At 39.0% G+C, this 13,322-nt stretch overlaps 5 protein-coding genes and 1 long non-coding RNA gene across 8 annotated transcripts; 4 read left to right on the forward strand and 2 right to left on the reverse strand.

Annotated features, from left to right (window-relative positions):
• The first annotated feature begins 643 nt into the window (after nt 1-643).
• LOC111462847 lies at nt 644-4,671 on the forward strand. The gene is made up of 7 exons (XM_023106618.1): nt 644-1,363; nt 1,465-1,553; nt 1,640-1,775; nt 3,421-3,519; nt 3,619-3,741; nt 3,842-4,104; nt 4,197-4,671. Exons 1-7 carry the CDS (start codon nt 1,201-1,203, stop codon nt 4,305-4,307), a joined length of 984 nt encoding a protein of 327 aa, XP_022962386.1. The 5' UTR covers nt 644-1,200; the 3' UTR covers nt 4,308-4,671.
• A 784-nt stretch (nt 4,672-5,455) lies between these two features.
• LOC111462713 (DPH4 homolog) lies at nt 5,456-7,235 on the forward strand. Of its 2 annotated transcripts, none has more exons than XM_023106412.1 (2): nt 5,456-5,649; nt 6,289-7,235. In XM_023106412.1, exon 2 carries the CDS (start codon nt 6,317-6,319, stop codon nt 6,854-6,856), a length of 540 nt encoding a protein of 179 aa, XP_022962180.1. In that variant the 5' UTR covers nt 5,456-5,649; nt 6,289-6,316; the 3' UTR covers nt 6,857-7,235. The 2 variants fall into 2 exon arrangements, with proteins under 2 accessions (XP_022962180.1, XP_022962179.1); XM_023106411.1 differs by having other exon boundaries at nt 5,457-5,649; nt 6,240-7,235.
• Nucleotides 7,236-7,557: 322 nt separating this feature from the next.
• On the reverse strand, nt 7,558-8,666 carry LOC111462815. 2 transcript variants are annotated; one of them, XR_002713784.1, is made up of 4 exons: nt 8,575-8,666; nt 8,330-8,502; nt 8,085-8,160; nt 7,558-7,989 (listed from the first exon to the last, which is right to left on the reverse strand). It is a non-coding gene; the product is annotated as an uncharacterized LOC111462815 (long non-coding RNA). The 2 variants fall into 2 exon arrangements; XR_002713783.1 differs by lacking the exon at nt 8,575-8,666 and having other exon boundaries at nt 8,330-8,548.
• Nucleotides 8,667-8,710: 44 nt separating this feature from the next.
• On the forward strand, nt 8,711-9,748 carry LOC111462813. Its single transcript, XM_023106567.1, has 2 exons — nt 8,711-8,968; nt 9,073-9,748. The coding sequence occupies exons 1-2, from the start codon at nt 8,804-8,806 to the stop codon at nt 9,514-9,516; spliced, it is 609 nt and encodes a 202-aa protein (XP_022962335.1). The 5' UTR covers nt 8,711-8,803; the 3' UTR covers nt 9,517-9,748.
• A 102-nt stretch (nt 9,749-9,850) lies between these two features.
• On the reverse strand, nt 9,851-11,682 carry LOC111462814 (succinate dehydrogenase subunit 5, mitochondrial-like). Its single transcript, XM_023106568.1, has 4 exons — nt 11,405-11,682; nt 10,467-10,774; nt 10,196-10,381; nt 9,851-10,074 (listed from the first exon to the last, which is right to left on the reverse strand). Exons 1-4 carry the CDS (start codon nt 11,571-11,573, stop codon nt 10,018-10,020), a joined length of 720 nt encoding a protein of 239 aa, XP_022962336.1. The 5' UTR covers nt 11,574-11,682; the 3' UTR covers nt 9,851-10,017.
• A 544-nt stretch (nt 11,683-12,226) lies between these two features.
• Nucleotides 12,227-13,320, forward strand: LOC111462621 (probable carboxylesterase 2). The gene has a single exon (XM_023106270.1). The coding sequence runs from the start codon at nt 12,246-12,248 to the stop codon at nt 13,224-13,226; it is 981 nt and encodes a 326-aa protein (XP_022962038.1). The 5' UTR covers nt 12,227-12,245; the 3' UTR covers nt 13,227-13,320.
• Nucleotides 13,321-13,322: the final 2 nt, after the last annotated feature.

Genomic DNA, 13,322 nt, shown 5'->3' on the forward strand with positions numbered 1-13,322 from the left:
GTTAAAAAAAAAAAAAAAAAAAAAAATCTACATCACTACATGAATGACTACATTTATTAATTATTTTAGTATTTAAAATCTCTTTCAAGTGATGTTAGATTAATGATTAAATTATAAGTTTAGTGGCTTTCCATTATATCTCTTCTAAACTTAAACGTCTTAACATATTTAACCTTTTTTAACTATTGAATTTATTAAAATATAAAATTAAAAATTTTATGGTCTATTAATAAGAAAATCATTAATTTTTTTTAAAATATCAAATATAGCAGAAATGTATTAACAAAAAATTAAAAGCAGAGTGATCAGTTAATACATAATTATAATTTATGCGGACGGTTTGAGTTGGTATTTGATTATTAATATAAACAGACATGAATGTAAAATAAATAAATAAAAATAAAACTCTGATTAGATTTTAAAATATATATTAAAAAAACAGTCTGAAAATACTACAAAAGGGCAAGTTTGGTAATAAGGGGAAGTAAAAAGCTTCGGTTCCGTGCATAAATAAGTCTCCCAATAAAGAACGAAAACTGCGTCGTTTTTAACAAAGCGCAATTTAGTAGATAATCATTTTCAATCAAGTCTTAAGAAAGCGACATCATAATTAAATTCCTCTCTGTTTTTATGCCCAAAAATAGAACAGTACACAGTCGGTTAGCATCTAACCATCGACAAAAGGAAAGAGCTTTGATGTTCCAGCGCACTTTAGTGAGTTGTCGGCGACGGACGGCAAAATGTGTCAGATAGCTTACATAGCCTCCAGTGCACGTTAGCTCCTCCGCCAGCTTCGGAACCGCTAGACGCGGCCGGGCTCTCAGTCCGATTGCCCTGTTCAAATCGCCTGCAGGCGGCAAAGCGGCAGCTAGATACGGCGCACAATAGCGCGGAAAATCTTGACCGGATTCAATAATTGCATTGGTTAGCTGGGTGTTATCAGGAAAACAAATATAATTGTCAGAGCGATTAGAGAAAAGGAAGGAATCGACTCCGCTTGTTACTGTTTTCTGAGAAAAGGACTTTACGGATTTGGCGTGAAGACCCGTCGGACGGATCGATCTGCTTCGAGGGTAAGAAAGATTGGAGCGGAGCGGTGTTGAAATTTTGCATCGATTTTCTATTTTGTTTCTGGTGCGAGGTATTAATATATTGAGAGAGGAGATATGGTGGTGGGATGAGGGTGAAGAAGAAGGGGATATGGCCAGGGTAGAGTGGGGCTATCAAGGAAGAGGTAAATGGGCGTGTTCCTACAAGAAAACCACTCTCATCATTTGCTCTATCAACATTATCGTCGCCCTCTATGTTTTTCGATCTCTATATGCTTCCCTCTACCTCTATACCGATAACGATTCACAAAATGGTTAGTGTCTGAGCTACTTGCATTTCTTTTTGTGTTCTTGATTCGTGTTCGATGTGTAGATTATTAACAATTCCTGTTTAATATTCTTCCTTCGGAGCTAGTTGTGAAGTACACTCCGGATCAGATTAGGAAAATGGAAGAGTTTATTCGGATTCGTAGGGCCTCTGAGCCGGTAGAGCTCATTAAATTGGTAAGACTCATACTTGGTTTGAAACAGATCTGTTTGATGGGAACGATTTATGGTTTAAGCACATTTGAATTTGTTTTGGTGTGAAGGTGAAGGAGCTTAAAGAATTCTCCCAGGAAGAGACGGTGGATGAATTGCCTCATCCATTGAAACAGAAGATTACCGAGGAAATTCTTCTGAAGTTGAGAAGCTCGAATGCTAGCTCAAACAATACTCAGCAGAGAGGTCAGTACAATCCCATGATTTCCTTGCTATACTCATCACTTTTTCATATCTTTATTTGGTTTCTGTTTCCAAGGATTTTCATTGCTCTTAGGAATTATTTTAAGCATTTGTATCCGTTAATCTTTTCCTTAGATTTCAATGTTAATGGATAATTGTAATTCAATTTTTCACAAACGAAGTTTGATATTGATGTCCTGATAACTAAGCTTTGCAAGTAGGCAGTCGGTATCGTGGTTATCAGGTTTTAGGCACGTGTTTCTGTTTCATTCTCTCGTACCGGGTTTAGAGCTAGGATATGCAATTTATTTTTTCAGGTGGCTTGACTGTGTGACTATAGTCGGAACCAAAGAGGCTATTACCGGCTGCATTGCTTCAGAGAGACATGGAAATCATTAAGTTATCGTTTCTTATATAACTGTGTCTTGATATCTAAAGTCCTAGGATTATATTCCTGGGATTGAATATGTAGAAAACTACTTCGCTAGAAATTTGTTTACAATTCCATTTGGCATAGAGTTGCCATTGATTTAACATTGGTTACTTGTTGAATTGAATATACTTATAACATATCAAGCCCACTGCTAACAGATATTGTCTACTTTGGTTTGTTACATATCGCCGTTAGCCTCACGGTCTTAAAACACTTCTACCGGGAGAGGTTTCCACACTCTTATAAGGAATGTTTTGGTTGGAGAGGAGAACGAAGCATTCCTTATAAGGGTGTGGAAATCTCTCCCTAACGGACTCATTTTAAAACCTTGAGGAGAAGCCCAAAGAGGACAATATCTGCTAGCGGTGGGGTTGGGCTGATTACAAATGGTATCAGAGTTAGGCACCGTGTGGTGTGCCAGCGAGGATGCTGGGCCCTCAAGGGGATAGATTGTTAGATCCCACGTCGGTTGAAAAGGGGAACGAAACATTCTTTATTAAGAGTGTAGAAATCTCTCCCTAACAGACGCATTTTAAAACCTTGAGATGAACCCCGAAAGGAAAAACTCAAAGAGGATAATATCTTCTAGAGGTGGGCTTGGGCTGTGAATACTAGATCCATTATAGTCACAATGACATCATTGCTGCTTGACATGACATGTAATGTGGCACACTCTAAATTTCTCTAGAGCGTCGTAGATGCTGCATAAGACCAACTTCGTTCAGACCAGCCATTAGATTACTAATGTCATGATTTTGCTCTATTCCATTTCACTTCTTTACTGCCTCCTCAAAGAAATCTATGCTTTCTTAACCTTCTTTTGGAACTCAAACAACGAAGTTGTACGACATGTAGAACAAATCTTGTTCAAGTAAGCTTTTATATTTTCTCAACTTCAAGAGCTCTCCAGTTGACCCTCAATCATAAATATAGAGTGACTACAAAAAGTTTCTTAGAAATTCTGGAGCGCGAAAAAGGAACCAGAGAAATGAGCTCCGCGTACTTCATCAGAAACCTCCTCGAAATTGATAAATGAATTCCCTTAAACTTCCAGCCTATGAATTACTAAAATTGTAGGGTGACTCATATCTGCAATTTATGCTGCATCAGTTATCTGCTATCTTGTGGAAATTTTGGTAGAACGTTCAAAGTTGAAGATTCTTAATGTTGTGCATGATATTTCTTGTTACAATCTTTCAATTCTTATATGATCAGAAGCAGTAGAAAGCTGGAGAAAGGAAAAATTGGAAGAAGCAAAGAAGTTGATCACAGAACAAATGATTGAAAATTCAACTCTTTCTTTTGAAGACGCTGGTATGGAATCTTTATATCAGTGAGACTGGGACCTGAAAACCTCATTGGTTTGGCGCTGATAGTTTATCATATTTACTTTTGTTCTTCCTCTTCTGGTAGGGATTCTAGTCAAAGCCTTGGAGAATGATTGGACAGCGCTGTCTGAATCAATTGGTCTTTGGATACCTGCAGAGATCTTCAACAAGGAACATGATGATAAGCCTGAGGGCGTAGATGAATTTGGTATACTTTTGCAACTCTATGAGTAACATTCTGTGAACCATATGATGATCCAATCTTAGTTTATATTTCACTATGGTGTTCATTCCCCCTCTCTATGCAGATGATGAAATTCTACCCGGTAGACCAGTTCCACCTGAATGTCATGCTGAGCTCCATACGGATTACGATGGTGCTGCGGTAAGATGGGGTCTAACTCATCATAAAGAAAGTGCAGCTGATTGCTGTCAAGCTTGCTTGGATCATGCGAAACGTGCGCGGCCAGGTGACAGGAAATGCAACATCTGGGTTTACTGTCCATCTGAGTTTGGATGCCACTCACCTGATATTTACGAGCATAAACATATGGAGTGCTGGCTGAAATATGTAACCCCCAGACTGCTTTTGTAGTTGTAAATCTCTTTTGTATATGCTTTCTTGAATCTAACTTGTCTCATCTTCTTCAAATCCAAATGCAGGCAGAAAATCCCAAACTGAATTTCAAGACCAACTATCCGCAATCTTATAGGAACTCACACCCGACTGCGCCGCTGGTTGTCCCTTGGGTCTCTGGTGTTGTTAGTGTTTAATTGTACAACGAATCAGGCAAGCGATTTGCGCTAAAATGGTTATGACTTCACTTGTCTTTCTTACATTTGAGCATCATTGTCCATAGAGTTGCCACGAATGAAAATTTTGAGGGTTGTTAGGTGTTTAGGGGACTAGCATTTGAATGAGTGTCTGTTTGAGTCATATCTTCTTACTCTTATGTAAGATGTAACAGGGATTGGCGATCCTGGTGCCCATGACTTCCGATTGACAAGTCTGGCGCCGAGATGAGATAGAACTTAGAAGTAACGTGAAAAAGAAAGGCTATTTTGTTGACTATTAACTTTTGAAATTTATTCATTACGCTCAGGATGTCAGTTTCTGAGTGAGCTTACCTCTTTCTCTGCCTCTCTCTTGCTGATAATAACCAACTGCTTCACTTTTCTTTAAAAAAATGTGAATATCTCTCACCTGTTTAGTTCCGTCCTTATTACATATGGTGAATTTGGTTTAGGGATCTTTTAAATAAATAGAGGTAAGATCTCATATTGGTTGGAGAGAGGGACGAAAGAAGGGTATGGAAATCTCTAATTAGTAGGCGTATTTTAAAATTGTGAGGTTGATGACGATACGTAACGGACTAATGCAAATAATATATGTTAGCGATGGGTTTGGGCTGTTACTGTTTGAATGAGTATAGTCCTTACATGAGTCTAATGCAAATAATATATGTTAGCGATGGGTTTGGGCTGTTACTGTTTGAGTGAGTATAGTCCTTACATGAGTACCTTTGGAATGAGCATGTTACCGTATGAGCGAGGAGTGAGTGTAGTCCTTACTCAAATATCTTTGGAATCGGCACTAAAAGTTTTTTTTTTTTCTCTCAAATTTTGCAAGAATGTCAGGTTTCTTATTTATTTGATATTATTTTTAAGTCAATTGGGATAGCAAATCAAATGGTGTTTTGCTTTTTCATTAGACTAGTCAGCTTCATGTGCTTCGACATTTTTAGAATTCCATTTTGTACGATATATACTTTTGAACTTAAATGTTACTATGGGCTGATAACTTTAAACAATCATCCGTGAATTAACCCTGTAGCTAATCTACGGCGTAAAGCCCACCCTCCAGCAGCGCACTAACCCAATCCAACCGCCCAAATTTGCTTGATTTAAACAAATAAATTAATTAAATCAAATAATTCACAATCCATCCGGCTTTATGCCTCTCCCGTTGCGCCATCCGCCGACTGCTCCCTGTTCAAATCTACCTTCACGACTGCTCCCTGTTCCGTCGCACCATCCGCCGCGGCTTCCACCATTGCTCTCAGCGCCGCTGCCGCACCCCCTTCTTCACTGATCTTCTACCCTCTGTTGCTCTCCGGTATTTTATCTAAATCGCATATTTGTCTTTCGAGTTTCTTTCCTTACAATGGATGAACGTCTGAACGCTTAAACGGATGAAACGATCGGTTCGATCGAGAATTGATTCTGCCTAATCATGGACTATGGAAATTAGCTTGGTTGTTCATTTCTTGCAATCATAATTATTGGTTTGGTTATTGGTTTAGCCAAAATCCATAAAACCGAGCTTCTTGAATGTGCTAAATAATGGGTTTTATGTAATCGGAGAAGCTTGAGTTGGATATCCAATTCTGTATGAGAATATAAACTTTAACGACTTAGGGGCTGCTTAGTGGTTTGTTTTCAAGAACTCGGCCCTGTGGTTTGTAAAGATCGAAATTTATGAATTTCGAAATCGTTGACAGCCGGTGATGTTTTCTATAGAACGTTAAGAGAAGTAAGCTCTCTGTGAGAACAAACTAAGAGAAAACTTCCCCACCGTACCTTAATATCACATATTTCTGGGATTTTGGTAGCTATTTCAATTGTTCTAAGAATTTTATATCAGCTTTTTCGTTAAGCTCGCCATTGATAGTCCCAGCATCCTTACAGTTTACCTCTTTTTAACAGGCACCAGCACTGTGGTTTTGCTAATAATTTCCCTTGAATATTTCTCAAGGTGGCTGGAAAATTGAAGCCAACCCACAATGAGTTCAAGCAGTGGCTCCATCGGTGAAACTTATTATGATGTACTGTCTTTGAGGGAAGATGCTAGCTACGATGAAATTAGAGCCAGCTATCGTTCCGCTCTCCTTAATTTCCACCCTGATAAGTTACAAGCTATGTGCCATAAATCTCATTTAGACGACATTGCGGGAGAAAGATACTTGAAGGTGCAGAAGGCTTGGGAAGTCCTCAGCAGCTCAATGTCCCGTGCAGCTTATGACAGAGAGCTCCAAGCTGCCAAAGGGGATGCAATTGGTGCAGAGAGCATAAGGTTGGAGGATATGGCTGTGGAAGATAAAGGTGAAGTTGTAGAACTCTTTTATCAGTGCCGTTGTGGAGATTACTTCTTTATTGATTCGGGGGAGTTGGATGAAATGGGATATCCATTGTTGAGGAATGGGAGAAAGGTTTCTTTAAGGACTCTGGATGTGTTGCCTGCTTCCGTTGTTTTGCCTTGTGGTTCTTGCTCTTTGGAAGTTCGTTTACTTATTGATTCGAATTCAAGTGTTTTGAATGATTGAAATCACATTGATTTCTTTTAAGATCCTTGGCGTTTCTTTCTTGAATGATTTCAATGTTTGAGAGAGCTTGCTGGACTCGAATGTGAATGTTTACTCGCCTATTTTAGCATCGAGGGGGTTGAATCCACTGCCCCTCTGCCTCTGGTGGTGATCTTTCTTTTTGTTGGCTTGCCCACATGGGTAAAGGATTGGCTAAAGGATGCCTTGGGACGTTGGTGTCTTAAAGGTGAGTTCTAGATTCTACAGAATATGAGGCTTCAGGTTTCCTTCAGCACCAAATTAGAGGAACTTCAAAGACAAAGGTTGTTTTGGTTCTTTCTGTAATAGTGGTAGTGGTATACTAGTGGTAGTGTTCAATCCATTCAAGGGTCCTTTGTAATTTTAACCTTGTGATCATTTAATTTTGGAAGTAATTTTATAGCTCTTTAGACGGGGAAACCTTCACTCAGTCGTCCCTAGGTTATTACCTTGTTAAATTTTGATTGAGGTATTAATATTTCTATATGTTCATAACTTTAACATAGAAAAAGATAAAACATAAAGAAGAAAAACATTACTATACCAATATACTATTAATAGCAAGCATTTTAACTTATTTGCAAAGGATAAAATGTTTATTTGTTAATTTAAACACTAATTTAATCATTTTTAGAAAAATATCAATCGGCATCAATATTTCATAGCATATCACTCAACAAATTAAAATGGGACCCAGCATGATTTTTCTCAATAATTAAGACATAATTTAACCAGATCAAATGCTTTTGTACCCAACTAAACGTGAAAAGGGAAGAAATATTTTAAGAATAACCTAATAACATTCTCAACTTACTTAAGATGAGGCGTCTCTATCCCATCTTGTAGGAATATATTATCAGCAGCAGCATCTTTGCCTTTAAGCAGCCGGATGAAGATGCTTTGCCTCGCATAACAAGCACGATGGTGAACAAGTCAAATTGGATGGCTAGCAATCAATGTTAAAAAGTCAAATAACGACCCTGTAATTCCTCCTCTCTTGAAGGTCGATGGCGACACCGTGGAAACACGGATATGATCGGCATCAATAAACATAACTGGTATAATAAATCAGCCAATAAGCACTTCAATGAAGGGAGGACGTTGCTATCCACTTCCTAAGTCACAAACCGAGAAAAGTCAGGTTATGATTACAGTGCAAATGGACAGCACGAAGCGTTCTCAAATTAAATTTCTGAAAAGTGAGTCTCACCTTTAATGCACACCACCCACCACTAACACCATTTCCAACCAAATGGTAGAAGAGCAGACCCAATTCAGGAAAAGATCTAATCAGTTCGATTTGGAAAAAATTTTAATTAAAAGAAGAAAGATATCAAGTCGAACTGATTTAAAACGAGCCTTATGATACGAAGTAGCACATTTTAGGGGAAAAAAAGAGTAGACTGATCAACTTCTTCATTTAAAATGAGCAAACTTTGTATATGGACAGCATACCAGATTGATACCAAACTTTTAAATCGGCTGTTTGTTTTTCGTACTCTTCTCCTCCCATGAGCTTTAATAGTGGAAGTGCCGCCCCCCGACCAGGTTGTCAAAAGTAGGAGATATTGGTTGGTTAAATGTCTCAATTCGCCCAAATCTTGAGCATTAAGAGAGAATCCAAGCGCCTACGAAAGTAGGTGTTAGATTAGCATACAGCATGCCAATTAATTTTCAAAGTAATGGAAGAATGAGAATACAGTGTGAGCTTTGTGCTGGAATCTTTAGTGCAGTTCAACATCATTCGTTGGAGTGTCTTGTGCTCTCTTCTAACTTTGTCTTTACACCGAAGGATTAGAAAACGTTATTTTCAATAAGCTGTGAAGGCACTGTCAAAAATGGAGCCATTTTGAACCCTCAGTAAGGGGGCATTAATTCTTTATATAGTTTCTGGCTCATAAACCAACCAAAAAATCTTGCTTCTCCAATATGGGCGTCTTTTATCAAGAAGACCCACCAAATCCTTCAAGGAAATGCTTTCTAGCAGGTGCTTTGAAGGATGTACTCTGCAACTGCCATAATTTTAGCAAACCACAGCCAAATTCCAACGCAGAGGATGATTATCCAACGAGTGACTTTGATGATGAAGAGGAAGTACTCACCAACTTATCCTCGCATATCAACAGATATATAACCTTTTGTTTACTCTTTCACCTTACACGAAATCTGTTTCTCTAAGTTTTATATCCATTTCTCAGGAAATTGTATCGGAAATCAGAAGTCGGGCAATGGAAAAGTTGAGACGAAAGACTAACCTGTCAGACAGCTTTTCCTGGGTTTTCTCACCTGCAACCAAAGAATTATATATTACTTCAATGGAGATTGAGAAGATAGATGAACCTGGAAATGAAGATAACACAGGAGATGAGTTCTACTCAGTTCAGAGTTTTCTCACATGTTCAAGTGCTGCAACAAAGGAAGCATTCTTTTCCGTAGAGGCCAACTTTTCCCGATGTTCGAGCTTAAATGGTCTTAATTTTCTGGATGAAGATCTCAAGAGGCGCACCATCTTACAGGAATTGTTTCATTGTGAAGGATGGCCGTTTGGTCTTTGCAGGAAAGCGGTGTTACTTCCACCTCTGCCCAAGTCGCCATCTGAATCTTGGTTATGGATTAAAGGCACCAAAATTGTAAAGATATGATGTCCAAATTCGGTGCTAAGTTCTGTTTTTTTGTATTTTGCTGCTGCCAGAAGTAACGTTGAGGTTGAAGAGTAAAACGTGGCTCCTCTTAGTAACAAAATTCTTCAAGCTATTGATCTGATTAAGAACAATTTTCAACTCTTCCTCACCTCATAAACATATGTATTAACCCTCTTAAATTAATTGCCGCTAATATGCAGTTGCAGTAGCAATAATCATAGTTAAGGTTGCCCCCTCTGTAGATCACAGAACTCTTCAAGAACACATAATGCAAAAACATGAAACTGATGATATAAACTTGTAAAAGGAACCCAATAATTGGCAAACATGCAAGGAAGTTAAATTCCGAGAACTCATTTGTCAATGTGAGATCTTATTCAATTGCCATTAAATCCACAATTTATTGGATTTGAGAGAAGACAGACAATAAAACATTGAAAAACAAACACCCAAACTAGAGTAGGCTAGCAAACTACAGCCAGACTTTCAAAGAAGCCAAATTTATGCCCTTTGCTCGACATATGACCCTGATAGACCAGAGGTTCCCAGCACAGAAACCTGTCGTAAAATAAGATAGAAGCTATGGTTAACAAAAATTGTTTAATGGTCAATACTCGTTTCACCAACTTATTTATTTGAAAATAGCAATTAACAAACTATATAGCGAGAAGCTTTTTACCTTTCCCCACTCGGATCCAAGGCCACTGCATCTCATTTTCAAGTATATCATCTTAGTTCCTAACTCGGTTTCAACTTTCTTTCGCAGATAGTTTTCCTCAGGACCAAATGCATCCAAGTAGGCTGTATAGCGATCATAAACTGTTTGTAGTGCCTTCTTAAGCTCATCAGACAAAGGCTTAACATCCTGTAGATAGACTCGGAAGTTTTCACTTGATAAGAAACTGGAGAGGAAAAAAAAAATAATTTGATAAATATATAATTTCCAATACCTCGCCACTGACACCAATGCTATCATCAATTTCCATTTTCAAGTTGACAAGTATATCACCAAAATCCTCTGCCGCTTCAGCTGCTCTGAAAACATTTTCCACAATTTCCTTTCCAGCCTTGTCTTCAGTGCTTCCAGATAATGCTGCCTTTACATCATAGACAACAGACTCGGGAAGGTTATCCCAACTTGCAGCCATCAAATCCTTGAAAGCATTCTGAAGCTTGGTATCTCCAATTGTAGGCATATTAACTACATCAACACTAAAAAATCTAGCGTGCGCTACACCAGATAGATAGCCACAATCTGCTGAAATTTACCAGAAGAAACAGGCATACGATTTATTTTCAAACATTATAATACTGAAAAAATAATTTAATTCAGTCTATCAACGTTATTCAGACACTTCACATTGCAGGGAGCTAAAACAATAAAACTTTGCACAGTGCACATTTCTACACAGAATATGTTGAAGTTTTAAAACTTTAGTTGATATTCCTTCTCTCTGATACGAGATTTATTTTGTTACAATTCTTTAAGACAAAGCATTGCTTAAAGTAACAATAAGGGGCACTTAAAGAAACTCGGCATTTCAACAAAACTAACCACAAATTGCGAACACTATGAAGACTTGATGATAAATACTAATGCAGAAAAGAACATAGCAGTTTACTGTACAAATAAAGCAAGCAAAATTTTGATTTGTAAGAACTACATCTGTATGTGCAATTCATGGTAGAAGAACTATACATTTAACTAATCACCAGTAAGACACAAGCATATCAGCAACCAACTGAGAAAATCAATAGCTAGCATTAATTAAGTTGAATAAAGAATAGCGAATGACTTCATCAGAAATTCCGCTTCTTTCCAAAATTAATTAGGAGAGATTTGAATCTATAATAAATAGCTGTAAGTATTACTAATTAGGAGGAATACCAGAAGAAACTCTCGGCGGAAAATCTGAGAAAGAAGAACGATGAGACGACAGAGAGAAGAAACTTCGGGCAGCCTGATGGTGACTCTGTAGTAAATTCCGGTGCGTGACGCCGGCGATGACGTAAGATCTGGCGCGAACAGAACGCAATAATGATCTGAGAATCACCATTTTCTCCGAGACTTCCGGTTTTTTCCTCGAAACGGCAAAATTGAAAGCTAACTCGAGGCAAGAGGCTGTTCGATGACCGGGTGTAGTAAAAGAAAAGAGTTGGTATCCAATTTCAGAGGAGTGCCACCCTCCATTTCTTCTTTTATTTGTTTTTGGGGCCGACATTGTTGGGCCATTTAGGCCCATGGCCCAATCATGGCATTTGGAGTTTTTTTTTTTCTTTTTAAGTATTTTATTTTGAAAAACGGCAAAAATGACTTAACTCAAGCCTTTTTAAGTAGTTTTATTTATTAATTTTTTTTAATAAAAAATAATTTTAATCGTCTTTAAACATTGAAGAAATTAACTGAACCCTTCACATCATTAATTTTTCTAAAAGGAAAATTCTAATTATGACACCTTGTGTATGATGAAACATTTGTTAATATTCACCAATGGCAATTAATATATTATTTAAAATTAAAAGACCACAACAGTAACATATATGCATAACTTAAGCCTTATGGTTGGTGGCTTCATCTTCCGAATACTTATCTCTTCACCATAAATAATGGAGCTAACCAGATAAACCAACGAAGCCCACACATTCTTCACAATTCAATCCATAAATCAGAAGAATAGACCCTCTATGGACTCACCAAGCCATTTGCTCGCCCCTGGTATCCTTCTTTCATGGAATTCGGCGAACCAGAAACAGCCTTCGAGTTACTCCCACTTCTTCGCGTCTACAAGAACGGACGAATTGAGCGCCTCATCGGCACTGATTTCGTTCCACCGGGGACCGACCCTCTCACCAGCGTCACATCCAAAGACGTAACAATATTCCCGGAATCCGGCGTCTCCGCCAGACTCTTCCTCCCAAACCTCACTCACTCGACTCAACGCCTTCCCCTCGTAGTCTATTTCCACGGCGGTTGCTTCTGCACACAATCCCCATTCACGGCTAAGTACCACAACTACCTGAACGCCCTCACCGCCGAAGCCAAAGTCCTGGCGGTTTCCGTCAACTATAGGAAGGCACCTGAGCATCCCATTCCCGCCGCCTACGAAGATTCATGGGCTGCCCTTCAGTGGGCCATTTCACATTGTGAGGGGAAAGGACCTGAGGTTTGGTTGAACAAACATGCAGATTTTAGAAGACTGTTTCTGGCCGGAGCTAGTGCGGGTGCCAACATCGCCCACAACCTGGCGATGTTGGCCGGCGAACCTGATTCCGGGGAGAACATGGAGCTTGTTGGGGTTGCTTTGGAGCATCCATATTTCTGGGGCAGTGCGAGAACTGCTAAGGAGGCAGAGGATTCAATGAGGACGAGGTTGTTTGAACGGCTGTGGGGGTTTATTTGTCCAGCGAGACCGGAGAACGATGATCCATGGGTGAATCCAGTGGCTGAGGGGGCAGCGAGGCTGGCTGGGATGGGAAGTGGGAGGGTTCTGGTTTGTGTGGCGGAGAAGGATGTGCTGAGAGACAGAGGAAGGCATTACTATGAGGCGTTGGCGGGCAGTGGGTGGTTGGGGGTGGCAGAGATTGTGGAATCAGAGGATGAGGATCATTTGTTTCATTTGAATGATTTGGAAGGTCAGAAGGCTAAGGATTTGATCCGAAGGCTGGGGGCTTTCTTCAACAGAGACATGCCCCATTCACTGCTGCGTTGAGTCTGGTCTTCTATTTCTAAGGATAAATATTTCCCAGGAACCAAATTTGTAATTTTTGTTAAAGTTATGCAGAGTTCAGAGACCACATTTGATACT

Source organism: Cucurbita moschata, unplaced genomic scaffold (assembly GCF_002738365.1).
Source record: "Cucurbita moschata cultivar Rifu unplaced genomic scaffold, Cmos_1.0 Cmo_Scf00027, whole genome shotgun sequence".
In the NCBI taxonomy this organism is placed as follows: Eukaryota; Viridiplantae; Streptophyta; class Magnoliopsida; order Cucurbitales; family Cucurbitaceae; genus Cucurbita; species Cucurbita moschata.